The following is a 23,979-nucleotide window of genomic DNA, read 5'->3' as shown; positions in this document are numbered from 1 at the left end:
GGACAATATATGTATTGCTTGAACCCTTTCCAGATCAATATTGACACCTGTAACAGAAACAATATGTCCTAAGAGTTTGCCTTCTTCTAGAGCAAACTGTGACTTCCTGGGATTTACTGAGATTCCAAACCTTCTGCACTTAAGGAACACCTTCCTTAGATGCTATAAATGATCCCTGTGGCTGCTGGAGAAAACTGTTATATCATCAAGGTAAATCAGGACAAACTTGTCCTTCTCTCCCACAAAGGCTATGTCCATGGCCCTCTAAAAAGTATCCCCAACATTCATCAGTCCAAAAGGCATCTTGGAATACCTGAAAGTGCCCCAAGGAGTAGCGAAAGCATTCTTCTCTTAATCCTATGGGTGTACAACCACCTGATTGTAACCTGAGAAACCGTCTAAGAAAGACATGACTCTAGCCCCTGAAACTTTTTGCAGCAAATGTTCCATTTTGGGCAGGGGGTAATTGTCTTTCTTAGAGCACTTGTTCAGATTTCTGAAGTCAACACAAACCCTGATTTCTCCATTTTTCTTCCTTACTACCACCAAGTTAGCTATCCATTTTGAATACCATAGGGGGACTATGATCTTGGCAGCCAATAGTTTCTTAATTTCTTTTTCAATCAAAGGTAGTAATAAAGGGCTGATAGGTCTCAACTTCTGCTTAAAATGGATGGTGTCTTTCTCCAGTGGAATCTTATGTTGGATGATGTTCTTGTCATAAGTTTTAAGGTCAGTGTACTCCCAGGCAAGGACATCAGCAAATTGCTTCATCAGGTTGCAATATTCAGAACTTTGGGCAGCTGATAAGTGAGTGGACAGATTTATGTACTTTGGATGATCTGGGCTCCCTATATTATGTCTATGGACTGCAGTCTCATTCTCTTTTTGGGTAGGCTTATAAGGTACATCATTATGATCAAACAACTTCTCTAGAGGTACTAGCCCTTTGGGTATATGGTTACTAGGCAGATGTACAATGCGGTCTTGACCAATTTTGTTTCTCAGCTGGGACTGATGGCATTCCTCCACTGATTTGTTATCTTTATCAATTTTCATTTCAGAGAACTCATCAATGACTTGTAGAAACCTATTGACTTCATCATCATCTTCAAAGAATTTCCAATACTTGACATTTTCAGGCAATGACGGTCTGTATTTTACTTGGACTTCATATGTCAATCTAGTGCGTACAAGAGGAACAAACATACTAGCAGACACAGCAAGGGAATCAGCAAGTTGGTTTTTAGCCCTAGGGATGTATAACATAATAAAGCTATTGAACGAATCCTTGAGCTTCCATACCTCATCTTTGTATGCTTTTAGCCTATGATGCCTCGCCTGGAGTGTCTTATTCACCTGTTGAATAATAGGGTCTGCATCTCCAAACAACTTAAGATGTTTGATGCCCATTTCTTTAGCAGCATTCAAGCCTAGGATAAAAGCCTCATATTCTGCTATATTGTTGGTGACTTGAAAAGTCAGCTTGAAAGATAAATGTATGCATTCTTGTGTGGGAGATATCAGAACTACACCCGCCCCTGCAGCTTCCCTAGAACAAGCTCCATCAAAGAACATGTCCCAAATTTGTGGGCCTTCTTCCTCTGTGATCTGACAAACTGGTTTCCTGAGTTGCATGGAAGCCAACTGAGATTCCTCAATTTGGAGAATACAGACTCCAAAATCAGTATCAACAGCATAGATGGGGTGATTAGTGGGATTGTTCCCATCATTGACGATAAAAGCTAACTAAGCTTCCTTGTATAATCTCCTACTTTCACCTCCAAAAACTGGGACAGTAGCATATGACAGATCATTTTTTAATGTTCCACCCAGTCTTTTGATCCATCCCCTGGAAAGAAGCATGCCAAACTTAGGGGGAACATTTGCTACTACTATATCCATCATCATGCTCTTCATGGGTAGCTGAGACAGGGTGATGGCTAGGTCTTTGATTAACCCCAAACATTTCACCTTTCTAGAATCAAAAGAAAACAAATCATGATAAGGCCTGGTGATGTCAAGGCCTAACTCATCCATGACAGCCTTGGGCATTAGATTATGGCTGGCACCTGTGTCCAGCAGACAGTTGTGAAGGATTTTGTCATGAATAGTCAAGGAGACATAGAATGATGGGGAATTGTCATCAGAAGGTTCAGTCATTGGGCTAAGCACAATTGCAGGTTTGTCATCTTGTAAATTCACATAGTCGTTTGATGCTTGTGTGGCCTTAAGCTCAAGGGCCTCAAGGATGGGTCTCTTAAAGGCTTCATTCTTTACTAGTTCCATCAGAGGTATAGATATTTTCAGCTTCTGGATTTCTGATTCAAAACTGAAGGGAGAAGGGGACTTGTCAGGGCCTCTTACCTCTTGAGCTGGAGCTTTGAGAATGATGGGATCAACTGTTGGTCATTTTTGCTTGTTAGCTTGCTATTTTGCAGGGACAACAGCTCTTTGGATAGGGGTTTCCTTGGCATTGTTCATCTTCAACCTCAAATTGTATCTTCACTAATCTTTAGTTTGTATAATAGCTTCACCGCCCCACTCTTGGCTGATTTGATCATTGGATAATGACTTCTCATAGGCAGCTAAGGTCAAAAAGGAGGCACTTCCTTTATCTTCCATGCAATGGATCTCATCATCTTTATCAAACTACTCCTCTTCCATGACTACATTCTGGAAAGGGGTCTTCACCCTTTGGTCTTCATTGGCATCTTTTCTCCTCCACAGGATCTACAAATGCTCATTGGCTCTTCGATATGAATTCAGATTTCTAGGAGCAAAAGTATTAGGAACTCTTCCTTTCCCTGGGTGCTGCTCAACCTTTAATTTGGAGATTTCAGAGGCTAGTGACTCTATCATCTTGGTCATATTATCTATCTTGGGGTCTGAAGATGAGGAAGATTCACCCCTCTGTCTCCTTCGGTCAACATGTCCCTTGAGTTTCTCTATAGCCATGATGTTGGACTCTACCTCCAAGGCTGCATCCTGCATTTCAGCCAAAGAAGCACATCTTCTCTCCCTCAATAGTAAACATAAATCAGAATCAAAGGCATTGGCATAGGTGAGCTTAGCAGAGGTAGGGGTGGGTTTCACTTCAGCTGGTATCTTGTTGTACATGCGGTTAAACCTTTTATTGAAATCAGAAAGTGACTACCCATTTTCCCTTTTCAGGTTCTCAAACTCAGCATGATAGTAGAGCAGATATTTCTTATCCCCCTAATGCTTTAGGAAAACATCATCTAAGGCCTTAATATCTGTTATAGATCTAGGGGTCAATTCTATCAACCATTTCCTGGCCTCTCCATCTAGGCTCTGGAAAAATACTCTCATCCACACATCATATTCACTAATGTCTAGATTATCAACATAGCTATAAAAAGACTGAAGATGTTCTTCGGCTGTAACTCCTTCAGTCCTAGTGAACTTAGGCATGTATTTATGATATTCTCCGGTAGACATTGCATTCAAATGAGTGGGCAATACTGGAGGTACATACCTAGCAGCTATGATTCTTTCCATTTTGGTGAGTTCTTGTGGACCTGCCATGGTTGTGGTGGATAGAAGAGTACCGACAGTTTGAATAATAGGGAGCTGAGGAGTGACTGAAAGGACTAAAGGAGTATGAGGGACAGGAGGTGAGGTTTCCTTTGGGCTTAAAGCAATAGGATAACCTAAAGAATAAGGAGCTTTATGAATCTCTAAAAGTTTTTCTTCACTGTTAGTGTTAGAGGCTATACTCTCGACATGTATTTGTTCTATTACTAGCCTTTCTTGTAGAAGTATACAGGATTGTTTACGTTTACCTTATCCTGATGCTCCTTTCTATGATATCTTTCTTTCTTTGATGATCTTTTTAGGGTCAGGTATTGGGTCAGCTGGTTACTTCTGAGGATTTCTCCGAGTATGCCTCACAAACTGAGCCAGAACTGAGATGTGGAGTCGCCAAGAGGTTTGGCTTCCAGTGGAGTCGCTAGATAGATGATTACAACCAAAAATGTGTCCAAACTTTGTCTATCACCAAAGCTGGATCTGTGTTGTCTCCCAGGGAAGTTGAGCTTCAATCTCCTCTCCCTGGCAACGACGCCAATTATGTTAGCACTCTAGGAAACTCTCCTATGTTGTAGCTCGTAGATGCCCGGTAACATATAATATTCAATATTGTTCTAGGAACTATTAGAATCAACGATGGTTTGGTTCAAGCTAGATAACTACTACAACTCTGTTTTCACTCCAGACATGCATGAACACCCTCAGCCTACAAGTCTTTAGACCACTAATGCTCAATAGTTTGGAGATTAAGTGAATGAATGAAGAATACTAACCCGACCAGTAGATGCATACATAACATATGATGGCCAGTTGCAGCGAGTGAATGAAGCTTGCAAATCTAATCTATCTAAGCAGAGATAAGATGACAGTTATCTAGTGTTAGATATAGAAGAAACACAGATGAATTATTCAATAGAAAATCCAATTTACCAATGCAAAGACAAGATGATAGTTATCTAGCATTCAACATAAGAGAAAGCATGAATAAACCTATCTAGGTACAAGTTTAGAACAGAGAGGAAATGAGCATTGAACATGTAGTAGCAAAAGAAGCTTGTATTATTGAAAATGAAGATGAGACGCTACAAGGAACATAGTATCTATAGTCTTCAGAAGTTGAACCAAACCCTGATTACATCTTGCTTTCGGCTATTTATAGTTTACTTTTACAATGATCCTTAGCTGTTTAGGGCTGGAGATGTCTTAATCAACCACCTACTGGCATTAACTGTTTGATTGCATTCCAAGGCGCAATTTCCTCTTCATCGCGAAAACATTAATCAATTCTAGTATTGTGCTGTCCTGTTAGGTGGTTGGCTTGATTGTGGTAGTGGAGCTCCATGACTGTTTAATTCTGTTTGCTGGATCGTGCTGTGTCCTTCTTCCTTCGGCCATGCTTTCTGTTAATTCAGTTTAGCGGTCTGACTGTCATCAGACTGACAGAGTCGACCACCTTCTTCTTTGGATAACAAATAGGGAGTGGAGTATGAGGTGCATGGGTAGAGGGACAGACGTGCCAAATCGGACGGACAGAGAAGTGACAGAGAAGTGGAGGATGATCGGGAGCGGTCATGAATGAGGGTCGTCGGATCGAGGGGAATGCATGGTGGAGATTGTGTGTAGGAGGCTCGAGGTCGTGGTGGAAGCGGAACATGTCCGGGCCGTTAGATCTTAGGTGACTAGATCGGACGGTTATCGGGTGGAGGATGTGCGCGGATGATAACACCCGGGGGCGGTTTGGCTCAGGCGGTTATGGTTTCTTTCAGAAGGGCATCGGGTGGTAAGTGGTAAATGGTAGAGCTCACCCGATTCCATTTAGCGAATGACACGTTGCAGCAAAAGAGAGACAAAAACTACTTCCATTGGGTGGGTACTCTCCTCGCTACCTACCCGTGCGATATGAGCAATAGCCGTCAGATCTAGCGAGGGTGATCTGACAGTAGGGAATGATCAGGAAGGTTTAATTGATTGGGTGAGATGTGGGCCATTGGGTCAGTGGGGAAAATCAACGGCGGAGGGACACGACGACACAAGATGTCCTTGGGAAGTGTGCGGAGGGTGTGTATGGGTGGAAAAGTAAGGTTTTTTGGGGTTTTTTGGTTAACTTATTTAGGCTTAAGGCAAAAAGAGTATTTCGTCGGGATGTAGGAGTTGTGTTAGCAAATGAGCGGAACGAAATGTAAGTGGAAGAGTGAGGAAAGTGGGGTAATGGCCTGTGTGGGGCCCCTTTAGGACAACAAAGTAGCCCCTGTCCTTCCTTTAGCCTTCAATATGGTAGCGCTGCACTTCAGGGCTAATAGGACTAGTTGGAGGGACTTCGCGCCAAGATCGCCGCGTTGAATGAGTGACTCAGGGACAAGTCACGATGTTTGTGTTGGGGGGTTGTTGGGTATCAAATCCCCCCACAACATGTTTTGGGGCTCAAAGCCCAAGTTTTGGTCAAATGTATTGTAAGACTCCGCGAATTGCGGGCGCAGAGTGCAAAGTATAGGTTGAGTCATAGGGTTGTCCGCCCTAAGTTTTGTAATGTAATGTAATGTCATGTCGGCCTACCCATGGTCCATGGACCATGGGATTGTATAAATAGAGCAAGGCTCTAAGTTGTAAAGAGAATGGAGAGAGAATGATGAACATGAAGTGAATGGTTCAAGCATAGAGTAAAAGTTTGAGTGCTTTGGGTCGTAGTAGTAGGAAGAGGCTCTGCAGCTGAGTGTGCAGAGGCCTAGTAGAGTCTGCAGCTAAGTGCATAGGGTGGTGTCAAGTCTGTAACCTTGAAGGAAGAATAATAAAGAGAAGTTGATTCCAATTACTGTGTATCTGCTTTTGTATTACTTTCTATGCAATTATATTGTTTTGTGTATCGCGTGCACTTATATGAATGTTGAACATACTGTTAAATATCACTAAGACCTACCCAGATAAGTTAAGTAATCGGATAATATCAGGTTAATAAGGAACTTGGGTAATAACACGGATCACGCCTCGAACAGGGCTGCGCAAAGGCAGCATCGCGAGCTGCGAAGTACTGATAGGTGCGCAACGTGCGTGTTGGGTCAAGCCATGGACCATTGAAACTCATCAAACATCTCTAAGGTGCGGAAACTTGGTTCTAGCACCCTCCCATTCTACTTCGGGTGAGACCTTAGTCTGTGCTCCGCGGACTGTTGCCGAAAGAGCCAACAGTACCAAGATTTGTTTGGCTAAATCACCTCAGAACCTAGGTCAGGCCCCACTAAGCCAACATTGCTCATTCATTAATTTAATGACTAAGTACTATGAGTTATTTGTGACTGTGGAGAATAAAAATTATGGGTATTTGTATTTATAAGTTTGATACAAAGTATGTATAGCTAAGTTGAGGCTTTTCCATAGCACATTATTGGTTGATATACACACCTTATCAGTGGTATGCAATTTTTTATGTTTAATATAAGCTAAGTACTGTTGCCTGAAGCATATCCTAGCATCTATTTGGATGTAACAAGGAATAAAAGTTGGAATTCGTGGTTTCATTCTGGCATAGATGGGACTTAGCTCCAAAATACAACTCATGACCAAAATCATAGTTACACCACAATTGTTACAACAACTATATCCACAACATCAAGCATAGCTTCAACAACAATTTTAGATACAGCCAAGACCTCAGTAGCCTACTACAAGGCAGCAGGGATCTCAAAGAGACAATAGACAATATAAAAGACATCAACAAAGGAAGCATGGAAGATAAAAGACAAATGATTCACTAAAGGACAAAATTAGAGACAATTTTCCTAATACATTTTGTTTCAAAATTCTTTGTTGTTTTAATGTAAAAAATGGCTAATTGGCCTATTTTGGTGACATGTTGAGACTAAGAAACTGATCCAGGATCAAAATGGTTCAGAATGGAAGTGATTTCTTAACATTTTCCAAATTGTCGATAAGAGGAAGAGGTTATGACACCAACATTTTTAGAAGGAAGATAGAAACCAAAAAATCTTAACCCAAAATGGCCAAAGGAAAGACCTAATTATTGCTAGGTGGGCCCCCTTCTTCCTCACTTCAATTTTAGACCAACAAGGTGATTTCTCAAAGGATGTTAATTAATAGAGTGAAAACAAAATGACAAGAGGTCATTTCCCACATGAATGCCAGAAAGAATTATTTTAGGGGGCTTATAAACTCCTTGGAACAGACCCCCAATGAACTGAACCATAGTCATGCTTTTGGCTAAGTATGAAAGTCTTACTAAGGTGAATGCATGAACATCCCAAATGTGCATATTCACTAAAGAAAGACATGCACATTCTAATAAATATTGCAAACCAATTTCTAAAATCACTAATCATAGAATTACATAACCACATGCCTAAATATAATCTAATTTGAGTCCAAGATCTTCCAACAAGCAGATTCATAAGTGTACTTAGGAAAATGAAGATGTAAACTCATTGCTACAGAACTCCATAATAGTAAGCACTCATAAACAGATTCTAAGCCTATGAAATCCTTTATATTGACACAAGCATGTATATGTAAGCAATGTATGAAGACATCAAAGGAATTCAAGCTACTATGGCACCTGAGGCAATTACCAACCTAGAAAGAAGACCCTTTGTTTAGTGCTTAAGTCACTGGGAAGCAAGAATTTTAACTTTGTGCTCCAAAAGAAAATTCCAGATATTGTACCTATATGGTAAACATGAAAAAGAATAAGTTAAATGAAACAATATTTTAAGAGAATAATATTAAGAAACAATGAATCCTTAACAAATAAATTAGTTTCAACATCTTCACCATAAAGTAAAATAAGAGTTCAAACTAAACCAAAACCATTAAAGTCATAGTGATTCAAACCCCTATTACTCCCAACTAACACCTATATTCGCCCTACAATTTGGGTGAGATATGAATAGGGAATAAAAGTTGGAATTCATGTTTCCATTCTGGCATAAATGGGACTTAGCTTCAAAATACAACTCATGGCCAAAATCACAGCTGCACCATAATTGCTACAACAACTATATCCGCAACAGTAAGTCTAGCTTCAACGACAATTTCATATACAACCAAGACCTTAATAGCCTACTGCAAGGCATCAGGGATCTCAAAGAGAAAATAGAAAATATAAAAGACATCAGCAAAGGTAGGATGGAAGATAAAAGACAAATGATTCACTAAAGGACAAAATCAGAGACAACTATCCTAATAAATTTTGTTTCAAAATTCTTTATTGTTTTAATGTAAAAAAGAGCTAATTGGCCTATTTTGGTGACATATTGAGACTAAGCAACTAATCCAGGATCAAAATGGTTCAGAATGGAAGTGATTTCTTAACATTTTCCAAATTGTTGATAAGAAGAAGAGGTTATGACACCAACAGTTTTAGAAGGAAGATAGAAACCAAAAAATCTTAACCCAAAATGGCCAAAAGAAAGACCTAATTATTACTAGGTGGGAACCCTACTTCCTCACTTTAATTTTAGACCAACAACATGATTTCTCAAAGGATGTTAATTAACAAAGTGTAAACAAAAAGACAAGAGGTCATTGCCCACATGAATACCTGTAAGAATGATTTCAGGGGGCTTATAAACTCCTTGGGACAAACCCCCAATGAACTGACCTATAGTCATGATTTTGCCTAAGTATGAAATTCTTACTAAGGGGAATGCATGAGCATCCCATTTCTTATCTCTTGAAACCTTGGGCAAAAACCTTATTTACAAAATTTGGAGCCCTTGTAACTGAATTGTTGATAGGTATGAATAACATGAGAAAAGTTCATTGTTAGAACTGACAGAGCGAAGTTCTTCGGCAATTACATTTAAATGCATTAATTGATCCACAAAATAGGTTTTATTGCATCAGAGGTTATGTAAACTATATGGACATGCTGTCCTCATGGGGATTCAAGTTTGAGAAATTTGAGATCCATGTTTGGATTAGAACTAAAAGAAAATTCTTCCAGCAATATGAAATCTCAAATAGATTTTAATGGAAAGGATAGAAATGAAGTTAACGTTGTCGTTGTTGTCTCCATAGATGTATTAATGAGTTCTCAAGGCTAATTCAATCTAACCAGATATAGAAAAACATTTGCAACTGTAGAATTTATATCATTATATCTCTGAAGACTCATTGGTCTTAAATCCTAGCCTGTGAATATAAAAGAACTGTATATTACGTGAATAGGATTTCCAAGATGTGGTGTAGTGTATTTTAATCTATACAACGCTCAACATTAAAAGTCCTGCCATCTTCAACACCATCCAGCCTTTCCATCTCCCAATTGACCACAGTTGTAATTGATTGGGCATATATTTATTGAAGCATATGACAACATTCATGGCACCCATATGACAAGAAGATATTTGCAATGCAGAGAAGGCAAATTCACTGCCTGGATCTAAGGTGAAATCAAAAGAATGTTGGTATCCTTGGCTAGCTGAAAGAATAGTCATCTGAAAGAAACAACAATGCAATATATATCATCTTTGCTAAATGGGTTAAGTGCTTCAGGGCTTATATTTATTGAAGCATCTAACAACATTCGTGGCACCCATATGACAAGCATACATTTGCAATGAAGAGAAGGAAAATTCACCACCTAGGTCTAAAGCAAAATCAGAAGAATGTTGGTATCCTTGGGTAGCTGAAAGAACAGTCATATGAAAGAAACAACAATGCAAGATATATCATCTTTACCAAACAGGGTTATTGCTTCAATTGTCAGTTGCTTTGCTGCTACCTCTGGATCTTGCGTTTTCTTAACAAAATTAATAGCCTCTTGATTCTCCATAACCTACTTATGGTAGAAACTATAAATTACTTACCAGATCCATGGCACAAAACCCCAACAAGAAAACATACAAGAATACACATAGAAAAGAAGTCAAGCTAATAATATTAAATGCTACAGGTCAAGATGTATGAGTAATACTCAGTATTGTGTTTTTTTCCAACTTCTAGGAAAATGTTGAATATAAACTCCATCTGGGCAATACCCGAAACATGTCGGGCGATTGTTGGTTGATCAAAGCAGCTGGTTAATGGACCAATAATGCATTTGTTCTCGTAGCTGAACATCCCAAATGTGCATATTCACTAAAGAAAGGCATGCGCAATTTGATAAATATTGAAAACCCATTTATGAAATGACTAACCGTAGAATTATATAACTACATGCCTAAACCCTAATTTTTTGGGTAAAGCAAGTGTGATTCAAGCGAATGTTGTCTGTAAGGGTTGTATGGGAAGTTAGTGAACACTAGCTGCTTGTTGTTTGGGACATAATAAAGTGAGTGGGTAGTTAAACACCCATGCTCTACTCTCTCTGTTGAACGACCCATCCCTACAAGATAAGTCTACAGCAAGCAGTCCCCACTAAATGTTTCATTCTGCAAGTGTTATTAAGGCATGTGTGTCGTATGCCCCTCTCTCAAAACATGAGGGTGGGTATGTATTTTCCCTCCAAACATTCGATATGGCTAGGTTCAAACAGGATACAGGGTCTTGATGTCCTCAACATTAAGGATGGATAACCCTGATTTATAACACATTTCTTCTAGAAAGAAGTGTCATTTTTTAAATGAGGAAAGTAAGGCAACATTAAACTACCACACTAGCTTGAAGAGTAACGAACCAGAGAGGCGGAAGGTTGTATCTGAACCTCACAGAAAACCTAAAGGCTATGAATCTCAGAGACTAGTATGAGATGAGAGCTACATTCAATGAGTGATAGGCACCAGAACTTAGAACCTAGAATGTATACAATACCTACTAACTAATAACTACCAAGCCATAACTGGGCCATAACTAGTTCTGATGCAGAGGACGCAAGATTCAAATGCAGGGGAAAGTTGGCAACTGAGTAGTCCTCCTCCTGGCCCTCCTCCTACAGCAAACACAACCATCCTCCTACAACAAACAAGTTATTCGCGTGCTTGCCCCTCCTCCTACAACAAACGAGGCTATTCACATGCACAGGGGGCTAGATAAGGTACGTCTGTTTAATTAATTAATTGATAACTAATCTTTAACTAAATGTTTTTTTAATTAAATCTGACGAAAGATCATTGTTTAATCGTCTAACAATGGATTTGACAGTCAACATTAGGATAAAAGGATGGTTGGGGAAGTTCTTTTCAAAGGGGAACGCCATATATATATATATTGAGAGAGAGAGAGAGAGAGAGATTATTAATAAATAGCACAACCATATTTACCAATGTGGTTGATATACATAGATAGGCTTATATGAAGCATATATACAACCACATTAGTAAATATAGTTGATATACATGGACTACATTAATAATTATTAGAAATATAGTGTTAAAGTGACTATTAAAGATTGACTATTTGTAATTATATATATATACAAATAGTCAATCTTTAATAGTCACTTTAACACTATATTTCTAATGATTAATGTAGTCTATGTATGTCAACCACATTGGTAAATATAGTTGTGCTAGTTATTAATAATATCTAATTATATCCCTAACTTAATTTGACCAAATTTTCTATTATTAATTTAACTAACAATTTCATTATTCCTATCTTATTCTAATTCTAATATTTTTATTTTTTTGGATTCTAATTTAATCCTACTATAATATTTTAATATTTTATTCTAATTTAATATTTAATAAAAATATATAATTCTATCCCAATGTCAATTTTACCATTTTCCTATTATTAATTTAATTTCTCAATTCATTCTTTTTTTTTTATATATTTTAATTTGACTTACTCTAATTTGTTTTTAGATTTTTCTAGATTTTTTTAATTTTACTTACTCTAATTTGTTCTTAAATCTTTTTTCTTTCATCAACAATTACATTCATTTTTATGCCTCTAATTGGCATAATCATTCTTTTCCTCTATTCATACCCGATGCGACACTCTTTAACCTATCATTTTAGTTTCCTAGATGACTAAAGTATTCACACCATATTGAATTAATATAGTGTTCCATAAACATTCATCAACAAATTATTTATTTTATTTTCATCAACAACTAAATTCCTTTTTATCCTTGTGAATATCATCATCATTTTTTTTCCTCCTTCTTCAATATATCATTTGAGTTTACTGTCCCTAAGATGGCTAGAATGTTCACTGAAACGTCCGACAACACAACTAATTAATATAGTGTTTTGAAAAGTTCCCATTCATAAATTATTTATTTTAGTTAGGAGCAATATATAATTTCTGAATTTTGTTGAATTTAGGCTTGTGTGATCTATATTTTAATTGTTGAACTATCTTTCCGTGAAAATCGCATAGGAATTTTTTTGTCGACCAATTAATATAGTGTTTGAGAAGCTCTCATCAACAAATTATTTAATTTATTTAGGAGCGATAAATAATTTCCGAATTTAGGCTTATTTGATCCATATTCTAATTATTGAACTATCTTTCCCTGAACACCACATGGGAAATTTTTTGTCGCATTACCATCTAGTGTGGTTCATCGTTAGGACAATATGGAGATTCACATCATGGCACCACATTAAATAAAAAGATTAATGTCGAGAACATTAATATTTTAACAGTGATGATATAACAACTAGTTTTGAAAAAAAATGTTAGAGGGTACTTAGTCAAACATTAAGATTTAGATCAAGAAAAAATTCAAATACAAGGAAGAATTAAATTGATTTAATAATATTAAAATTAATTTTAAAATGCTAAAAGGGAATTGAGCCAACTTTTAAGATATAGCTTAAGTCATATCAAAATTAATTTTAAAATGCTAAAGAGATTAGGCCAAATTTTAAGATATAGACAAAGTCAAAATGTTTAGATTAAAATATAAAATTTAATTTAATTTAATAATGTTTTTATTTAATAGAGTTCAGGCTTCTGTGATCCATATCAATTTAGAGAGAGATTTTTCTGCGAAAATCACATGGAATACCATTTGTCGACGTGTTTCGAACCAACAAGTGTGCTTCATCGTGAGGACAAGTTGAAGAAACAGGTTAATGAATTAGATTAAAATATAAATAAATAGGAACTAATTATTAAGTCTCAAGTCTTAGTGAAATTATTAAGTCAAATAGTCATAATTAGGTTAAGTGAAATATATTAAAAATAAATCAATGAAATAATGAAATAAAGTTAATTGGAGAATAATTTTTTTTTTTACTAAAATAAGAATAAAATTAATAAAAAAACAAAGTCAAACTTATAATAAAATAAGTCAAAATTTTTAGATTAAAATATAAAAAATTAAATTAATTAAATATAGCTCAACAATATATAATTTTGAACAAAATTGTGATTTTTTGTTGTTTAAAATGACATTTTAAATGGATAAATAGATTCTAACACTCTTAAAAAAAACTCCAAAAACAATTGAATTTTACACATAAACAATATAAACTTATAATTCAAGTTGTTTTTAGTGAGACTTTCTGTATGCTTTTCTAGTGGGTTTTCCGGTCTAATTTCTCTAAAATAGGGCAGTGATTATTGAAATCACAAGTTTGATGGGTAATTCCTGCACAATTGAAGTGCTCTAGTGGTTTTCCAGAGTGCTAAATCCATATACACAGTCAAAAAACCAATTTAAATAACACAAATCAAGATTTCATATCAAATTTTCCCACCAGATTAAGATATGGAAAAGTCCAAAAAATCACAAAAAAAATTAAACGGAACAAAAAAACCATACCATTATTTATTATTAAACTGGGCGTTTTATTTATGGTTAAGATAAAGTAAGTCAAGACACACAAACAATACCATCTATTAATTAAACTACGTGTTTTATTTATCCTCGACGGTCAGAGTGACAACTTATATAAAAATTAGCCGTAATCTAGACGAATTGTTCGGAAAGTTATGGAAATTTTGATTATATTTGGAGAAAATTGTTGGTCGGAAGCTTATGCGTATATTGACTTTGTGCACCTATCTTGGTCGGAAGCTTATGCGTATATTGACTTTGTGCAGCGTTGACAGATAGGTGAAGACGATGCACGGGTAGCAAAGAGCCAAGAAGTTTCCGCATCTGGTGACCTTGTGCACTGTTATGGAAATTCGAAAATTCTCGGTCATATTTAGAAGTTTATGTGTATATTGACTCTGTGCACCGTTGACAGATAGGTGAAGACGATGCACGGGTAGTAAAGAGCCAAGAAGTTTCCGCGTCTGGTGACCTTGTGCACTGTTGATCGATACGGCGAAGAAGGTGCACGCATAGTAAAGGGTCAAGAAGTTTCCGCGTATTTCCGGATACAGTGACCTTGTGCGTTTCATTACAAAAGGCAGCGCATAATCCTTTAGAGTTGAGATTGCATACATAATTTTACTTACAGAATGACCTCCTCCACCGTCTGTAATTGCAGGAGAAATATGCTTCAATTTACTGCAACATCCAATTTATTTCTCTCTCTAATGTTCTGCTTTCTAAGATTATCAGTGGCCCAGACTTTCTTTGGACCTTGCGATCGTCACGCAGCGCCTATCACGAATGGCAGCGCTGCGGAAAGGAACTTGAAGGTGGTTCTGAATTCACTGGTTGAGAATGTGAACAAGACAGGCTACAGTGATTCAAGTTATGGAGAGAATGGAGATACGATGTACGGTTTTGCTCAGTGCAGGGGAGACCTCAATGCCTCTGCTTGTGGAGAATGCGTTTCAGACGCTTCAAAGGATATCGGTATACTGCGTAACAATACTTCTGGTAGCTTGAATTATGTTGACGGATCATGCATTTTGAGCTATGACACTCACAACTTATATTCACAACAAAATTTATCCGACGCATCATTGGCCGCCCCTGTCATAGAGTGTGATAACAATAGAATAAACGGCACAAATGAAAGTGCAAGGAGTTTGGATTCGCAGATTGACCACCTTCTCACAACGCTTTCTGATAAGGTTGAGTCCAGTGAGGTGGGTTACGCTACAGCAAGTGAGAATGGTAAATACGGTCTGGCTCAATGCTGGAGGGACCTTAATATGAGTCAGTGTAAACAGTGCCTAGACGTTATGTACAGCAATTTGAGCCTCTGTCCTCCAGGAAGTAGCCAAGGAGCAGCAATGAATTATTACTGCATACTTAGTTATGACAGCAGCAAATTTTATGGTGATGATATCCCTTTGCTCTCACCAATAACTGGAAGTGGTCCTTCTATACCGCCATCCTTTGGAAGTGGAAGTGATCCTTCTGTACAGCCACCAAGTGGTAAGTGGTTTGTCTACGGGAACAAAAGGTATTGTCGTATATTTAGTTTATTTTGAAGATCCGAACCAGCTTAAATATATTTTGAAGCCTTGTTATACCAGTCTCTCGCAGGATATATTTCTATTAAGTAGGATCTAAGTAGATAAAAGTGTTTTTGGTTCAAATGATTAAAAGGCTTCAATTTCGTTCTTGTTTGTGGAAAAAGGCTTCAACTTTGTTCTTGCTCCTCGCAATATTCTCTTTGAAGAGATTCTTGGCTCCATTGAGCTGATGACCCAAAACCTCCTTCCTCACTTTGCTGAAGAAATTTGGCAAGATTGTGGTAGAATTTTGTGTCGCTTCAAGCCTCCCAGCCTTAACTTATCTAAAGAGGAATTCCAAGCCATCAAGCACCTTAATGATAACCTTAATATCCTTGTCCTCAAAGCTCACAAAAGTAATGCTAGGGTTATCATGAAGACTGTTGATTATGAGTCTAAGATGACAGATCTCTTGTCTTCTTCTTATAAAATCCTTCCTAAGAACCCCTAAATGCTATTTCTCAGTTGGTTACCAAGGCCATAAAAGCCTCATCTATACCTGTTTCCATTCAGCACAAGCTCATTCCCCAGGCCCCCCAAACTCCTAAAATTTATGGTCAACCAAAAATTCATAACCCTGATATCCCTTTCCGCCCCCACTGTTAGTGCCATTGGAGTTCCTACTTACCAAGATCCTTGTCCTCGAAGCTCTTCACTTGATCTCCCAGTTAGTTGACCAAGAAACCCTCAGCTTAATCTGTTATATATTAATTTAACAAAAAATGTCCAAATCTTGTTCCATAATTTTTCAATATTTAAACAATTCATTTTAATATTTATTAATTTAACAAAAAATGTCCAAATCTTGTTCCATAATTTTCCAATATTTGAACAATTTATCTTAATAAAGAATAGGATCAAATAAATTTTAAATATAATCACATGTCCCATTTAGAAAATGATTCATATATTTCAATTCCAAAATTTTTAGATATACTTATATGTCCCATTTTCCAATAGGATTCATATCTTTTAATATTTTAATTCTTTAATTTTTTAAATATCTGTCATTATTAATCACAAGAATTTTTCAACTATCTCTTCCCTTCAGCCTTTAATCAAAATAAAATTAAAAAGTTAATTTTATAATTTTTTTTGTCAAACCTTGGTCCATAATGAGCCTATCTCAATCATTATTTCACTAAATTTTGGTCAAATAGTATAAAAATTCAACACTATTTCTAATATTATTTCTACCTCTTAACCATTAATTAAGGAATACATAATCCAAAAGGTTCCTATAAAAAGGCACTCCAACACTCGTTTACTCTCAAGACTCTCTTTAGTCAATGATGGTGGATGGAGTTCCTATCTGAAATTTTGGACGAATCACATATATTATACGAATTACATATATTACACAGTGCCCTTTCCGAAATCTATAATAAAATGATTAAAATAAGTTAACGGGATTTTTATTTTAAAATAAAAAAATAATACTATTGATGTTTTTTAACTATTATATGTTATAGAGTTTTTTGGTGAGAATCTTGTGAAACAATTTTGAGTCAAATCATAATTTTTTGTTATTTAAAATGTATTTTTAACTATATATTAATTTATCTTATCAAAATTTCTTAAAACACTAAGATTATAAAAAAATCACAATTCAAAATTGTGATTCCCACCAATCTTCTTAAATTTTAAGCAAATTCAATAATAAAATATACCAAAAAAAACTATAAAGATTATAACAATTAAACTCAAACTTAAATATTTAATTAATAAATATCGATTATATAATTATTGCATCTCACTTATTTATATTAAAAATACATTGATATTTATTTATTACTTATTTTATTGACATTTTATATAAAAAATATTATCTTTCCTTTTTCGGAATCGATGTATATTTATTATTTTTCAAAATTGACTTATACCATAGTATAATGTATATGTTGCGACTCTAGTATAATGTACGTCAATAATGCGGACAGTTTACTTGGTACAGTGAAAAACAACGCTCATCGTCGTCCCTTGGTGGTGGGATTGCCTATAGCTAGTGTCATGATAGCGGTGGTTCTGGTGGGGTTCGTATTAATTTGGAAAAGGAAATACAAGAAACCATTGCTTCCAGGTGAGTTGATTCTCCCTTTTTTTTTTTTTTTTTTTCTTACTCATATAAAAATTAATTATTTTAAATTAACTTTTAGGTAATGTTTAAAATACACTTATCTGTATTATTTTTCATTTTAAAGGTTACATGTTAGTACCATCACGATATATATTTAAGGAGAAATATTTTGAAATATATATTTTGATTTTAATATCGGTTTTTCTGTTTTTATTTTTAATTTTTTAAAATTTAATTAATTAATTTAAGATTAACAAAATCTCAAACCATTTTTATTATATTAAATCATTTAATTTGGTTAAGGTATTAGTTTTTTTCTTAGTAACTTTAAAGGTTAACTCAGTGAGTAGAGTAGTCGTTAAAGGAGGAGAAACATTTTTAAATATATCTTTTGATTTTAATATCGGGTTTATTTTTATTGTTTTTAATTTTTTAATTTACTTAAATTTACTTAATTAATAAATTAAGTGATTCAAGATTAACAAAATCTCAATTGATTTTAATTATATTAAATCATTTAACTTGGTTAAAGTATTAGTTTTGTTCTTAGTAGCCTTGAGGGTTAACTCAATTGGTAGAGTTCGAGCCATTAAAGCACCTTTATTATTGAGAGGTCATGGGTTCAATTCTCTTGACACTCCCATAGTCATGGTCTGTGGTTGAGGTGATAGGAAAATTAAAACTTTAGCTTCCTTCCGAGTAAAAATCATATGAATAGTGTCTCCTCTTTACATTTCCAAAGAGACTAATATGGGTCACTACTAGTTAACTCCTTAGTCATGTCATTAATGTATTCATATCGACAATGCACCCTTTAGAAGGCGTAAGCAAGCCATTTTCTTTTGAATGTGTAATAAGGCCATTTACAAAAGCAACACACTCAAATGTAGATTTACATCATTCTTTGGCGTCAATCATTAGAGATTTGTCACCTGGTACTTGCACCTACTAGTTTTCTATTCTTTCATTTTTTACCTTAAACTTTTTTACCTCTACATAATTCCTAGAAAATGTGGACACATAAGAGTGAAACTAGAGATAAATCTTCTAGATACTACCAGTCTCTTGTTCCAAATCTCCTTAATTCCATCCTTTTTACAAATTTCTAGCCCAAATAAAGCTCCATAATCCAAACTAGCAATGTTAGGGCGAGCTTAGAAGCCACTTGAACAAGAGGTTTCAAATTTAGAATTGGAACCGAAAAAGGAGCCATTTGTAAATGATTCTTGAAAGGAAGCTCATTATATAAGATAGCACAACCAAAATTTATAGATAATCGTTCCTTTAGAGCCAAATCCTTGAAAATAAATATGTTGCATAAAACAACAAAAATGGTGCCAACAAATAGCCGAAGTAGAATTTTAAACATAGTATAGATTTTATACTTCTTGGAATGAGCCCACTTGGGTGCCCAATTTGATTTCCTTCTCTCACCATAGTCCCATATTGAAATCACACCATTCTTCTGATTTCTTTAACCTAAATCATGGATAAATGATCACATGTCATTAGTATTGTAATTTGTCCTCTAAACTCCCATATTGAATCAAAGAGAATGATGATCTCGCTGTATACACATGCAACATTAAGGTTGATGGAAATAAATTCCAATCCAAGGCGATACATTAGGGGATAATATATATGTTTCTACCCCTTTTTTCATAAGGATACCAAGCTCTAATTCCATCGATATATAAGCCCATTGATCTTAAATCGAACCGAGACACCTTTTGACATGGACGAAGGATATTTTTGTGAACGATATTGTCTTCTTTTTCTCCCTAAAAATAATGGTTTCCAAATTATTATCGATTGGAATCACTTTTCCTATCATGGATTTTCTAATTCCTATATAGTCCCTAATTGTGTTTAGAGATAGAATCATATCTTCCTTAGCTATGAGGATTTTTTGACCATAATTTATCATGCTTAAATGCTATAATGATGTCTCTAGACACCACTCCCAGGATACCTATAACCCTATGCAAATTAGAAAATACCATGTTAACCCTTTAAATCTAGAAGCAATATATTAACTCTACTTTTGACTATTTTAAAACTCCTAACATGAATAGATATACGAAACTGTTTCTTAACTAATATACTCCTACATATTTAAAATGATAGTTTATTTCTCCTTGAATATTCCAAACCTCTCTTCAACAAGGTAGTTTACCTCCCAAGAATTCTCCAAACATCTCTACAAAATGTGAAGCTAAGAAAAAAAGAATAATTAAAGAAAATATAAACAAACATTAAAAAACATGCGTTTCTTTTTATGTTGTATGCAAAGTTGTTACTTCCATAAGGAACGTTTTGATCCATACTTACATAAAATTTACCAATAATTTTGTAATCTATATTTTGATTCAAAATCATAATTATATATATAAACAAACCAACATTTAATTTAAATTAATATTAAAGAAAACTTAAAATATATACCACGAGAAAAAATTAGTTATTGAATGATTGTTGCCTTTTAGAGAGGGAGACTAAAGTTTTCAATTTATGGAATTGATACACCAAAATTAATTTATTTTTCACTCTGTATTGGTTCCTTTGCATGATGTAGCGTCAAATCAGTTATCATGCTCCAGATATATCAAAAAAATACATTATATTAAGAGTAAATGTAAATGAATTCAAGTTTTCCTTCTAATATAATTTCTAATATATAAGATATATTATATTTTTCTCCCGAAAGTATAGAAATTATGATGTATATTTCCATTGGTCAATGATTTCACAGCATTGACTAGAACATAATTGGGAGGAGAGGCATGATACAAGAAGCCAGAACTGAAAGTACATGATTTCAAGCTTCTTTCGTGTCCATAGGTTATAGAGGGCGCATATGTCAGAGGTTCAAGAGTCATACAGTGCATACCTTTACACGTAGTTTGTATTTTAGTTCAACATGGACACAAAATTGTAAATATGTCAGAGGTTCAAGAGTCATACAATGCATACTACACGTAGTTTGTATTTTAGTTCAACATGGACACAAAATTGTAAATATGCTCTGTAATAAAATAACCTCTGAAAAGTAGTAACGTCTCTCATAGTGTAAATCATGTCTATTTTTTTAATTTGTTGTGACTTCCTTCTCCCTAACACCACACTATTCTATGTCGAAATAAGGTTGTTAACTACCACAATCTTCATGGATATCAGACTTTTACCAATGTGATAATTTTGTTGTTATTATGTTGTGACAATGGTAAGAATTTTTGTTTCCTTTTCTAAAATTTATTATAAAAGCAAGCATCTATATATAACAACTCACACCTACAAATAAAAATGGAAAGAGTGAAAAACACGGGTAAAAAATCATGTGTATTTTGATAATGCTATTATATTATATATATTTCTTAAAAGGTAAAAATGTGTTAGAACTTATAAAGACTTTGATCACAAGGTTATATATTTATAGAATAACTAACCAGTTGTTTATTTTGCAGGTTATTATGAACCTTACAGTGAATATTCAACAGCAATATCTAAATCAAAATTAAATTACAAATTTCAAATTCTACAATTTGCGACTAAAAATTTCAACATCGCAAATAAAATTGGTCAAGGAGGTTTTGGTTCAGTGTATAAGGTGATTTCATGCTCATTTTATTCTATTGAATTTTTAAGTATATACGAGATAAATTTATAGCACAATTGAACATTATATATTGGACATGTTGCAGGGAATTCTACCAGATAACATGGAGATTGCTGTGAAGAGACTATTTTCCAATAGAGAGCCGAGTGTGAGTGACTTCTTTAATGAAGTGACTCTAGTAAGTCGAATTCAGCATAAAAATCTTGTCAATTTGCTTGGGTTTAGTGTGGATGGTCCAGACAAACTCTTGGTCTACGAATACCTTCCCAATAAGAGCCTTGATCACTTTTTATTCGGTAATGTTTCCTAGTCCTATAAATTGATTTTTGTTATAGTCAACATGCGCATGTCCAACATTGTTATTTCGAATTTATATTTAAGTTATTTCTGATATAAGTTTACTTTGCAACAGATCAAAACATGGGTAAATTGTTAAATTGGCAGAAGAGGTTTGCAATTATATTAGGAACTGCTAGTGGGTTAGCTTATCTTCACCAAGAATCACTTATACGCATCATCCACCGAGACATAAAAGCGAGCAATATTCTATTAGACCAATATTTCAAGCCTAAGATTGCGGATTTTGGGTTGGTTCGACACTTTTCTGAAGATCAAACTCATTTGAGCACAACAGTTGTTGGAACCAGGTGAGAATATATTAAATGAAAAATAAACATTCTTAAATGAAAATGTTATTTACACTTATTTTTGTTTTGGCAGAGGTTACATGGCTCCAGAATATCTTATGCATGGTCATCTGACAGAAAAAGTTGATGTCTATGCTTTTGGGGTGCTAGTTCTGGAGATTATTAGTGGCAGAAAGAATATAATAGCTATGCATGTCAATGACATGCCATCTCTCTTAACAATGGTAATGGTCTTAACATAATATACATAATCTTCATTTGATCTTATAATCAAAAAATTGTGAATATATTGAAATCTATAATATTTGTATGGTGCAGATTTGGAACCATTACCTATCGGGCACCATTCCAAACATAATTGATCCCAACATTGAAGAAAATTTTCATGGCGAGGTATTACAAGTCATTCACGTGGCTCTCCTTTGCACACAGGCTTCTGCAACACTACGTCCTTCCATGTCTAAAGTTATCGTGTTCCTCACCAACAAAGACCAAAATCTTCCAGTGGTTACTCAACCTCCCTTTATAGATGTTACTAATTCAGAATCAAATATTAATGTTGGTGTTATGTCACAATCACAATCAAATAATAACCAAATTGTTGTCCTTGCACAAGAAATGTGTAATCCAACATTAAACATTGCTTCCTTCCCTGCTACTTCAATGTCCTTGAACACCATTTCAACTAGCTCTTTTGGTCCAAGGTGATAGGGGAGTTGTTTCTTAGAGAATAAATTAGCTAGTCCTACATAGTGTGGGTAGTTATTATTATTTATTGTAATATTATCACATCTTAACATTCCTTATTTAATAGAGGGTGTCATTTATTTATTTAACTTTTATCAACTTTTATTAGAGTGGAATTAATTTAGTAGACTCCAAAGAATGGATTGCAAGAAATCTATGATTTTTATGTTGATCTAACGTGGATCAATTTAAGCCACATTACATTCGCAACGATAGTAAATTCCAATCAATTCAATATGGCCTTATCTCCCCTTTCATTTTTGTATGAGGTTTTGATTGGATAAGGATTCATGGTAAATAAATATAACAATATTCAAATCATTCACAATTATATAAATAAACTCATAAATCAAATAACAAATAGATAATATAACATCGTAATCTATTTTAAAGTGATAATAATGCTCAAGAAAGAAATACGGAAATGTAAGTATCTTTTATGTAAATGATTAGGTAGAAAAAAATGATGCTTATGGTAGAAATTATAATTTGGGGATAGTTTCCCCTTAAGCAAATCCATTAAAAATAAAGGCTTAAAGTGTGAAAATGGCATGTTTATAAGAAATTATGTTATAACACAATGATTATTTTAGAGTGATCATATTTCTTAAGGAGTATATTATTTATAGATGAAAACATAAGTATTTTGTAGGCTACATTAAATCATGCTTAAGGAAAAAGCTATAATTTAGTGATAATATTTTTTTGAAACAAAGCCACTATAAGTAGAGGGAAAGAAAAGTAAAAATGACATCTCTCAAGACCCACTCTATAGGTGAGATGAAAATGGATGAACTAATTACCTATAAAAGTAAAGAGAAAAAGTGTAAAAATGAAATCCCTTAAAACCCACTCCATATGCGAAACGAAATGATTGAACCAATAACCCCCAAAGAAAACAATGGTTGAAGGATACAAAAAGAATAAACTATAATAAAATTATAGGTTATTTTGGGTAAATGTTTGAGAATGGAATTTGTCAAACACACTTTTTTTAAGACAAAAATGGTCAAACTAATAACCCAAAAGTGAAAAAGTAGAGGGAAAAAGTGTAAAAATGAATCTATCAAAAC

At 34.7% G+C, this 23,979-nt stretch overlaps 1 protein-coding gene across 1 annotated transcript; it reads left to right on the top strand.

Annotated features, from left to right (window-relative positions):
- Nucleotides 1-14,868: 14,868 nt before the first annotated feature.
- LOC149206439 (cysteine-rich receptor-like protein kinase 2) lies at nucleotides 14,869-22,867 on the top strand. The gene is made up of 7 exons (XM_089397696.1): nucleotides 14,869-15,767; nucleotides 17,760-17,899; nucleotides 21,361-21,503; nucleotides 21,598-21,808; nucleotides 21,925-22,159; nucleotides 22,233-22,383; nucleotides 22,478-22,867. Exons 1-7 carry the CDS (start codon nucleotides 14,869-14,871, stop codon nucleotides 22,865-22,867), a joined length of 2,169 nt encoding a protein of 722 aa, XP_089253822.1.
- The last annotated feature ends 1,112 nt before the right edge of the window (nucleotides 22,868-23,979 follow it).

The sequence above is a fragment of the Pinus tabuliformis genome, chromosome 1_2 (genome assembly GCF_031772625.1).
Source record: "Pinus tabuliformis cultivar Carrire ecotype Pingquan chromosome 1_2, CPIR1, whole genome shotgun sequence".
Lineage (NCBI taxonomy): Eukaryota > Viridiplantae > Streptophyta > Pinopsida > Pinales > Pinaceae > Pinus > Pinus tabuliformis.
Note: the sequence above shows the minus strand (reverse complement) of the source record. Positions and strands in the feature narration are given on the sequence as shown.

What these genes read in the sequence shown, in the direction of transcription:
- LOC149206439 (XM_089397696.1), top strand. Translation starts at nt 14,869, where the DNA reads ATGACCTCCTCCACCGTCTGTAATTGCAGGAGAAATATGCTTCAATTT. An exon ending in TTTGTCTACGGGAACAAAAG is followed by an intron (nt 15,768 to 17,759) that starts GTATTGTCGTAT and finishes TAATGCGGACAG; the next exon opens with TTTACTTGGTACAGTGAAAA. An exon ending in ACAACAGTTGTTGGAACCAG is followed by an intron (nt 22,160 to 22,232) that starts GTGAGAATATAT and finishes TTGTTTTGGCAG; the next exon opens with AGGTTACATGGCTCCAGAAT.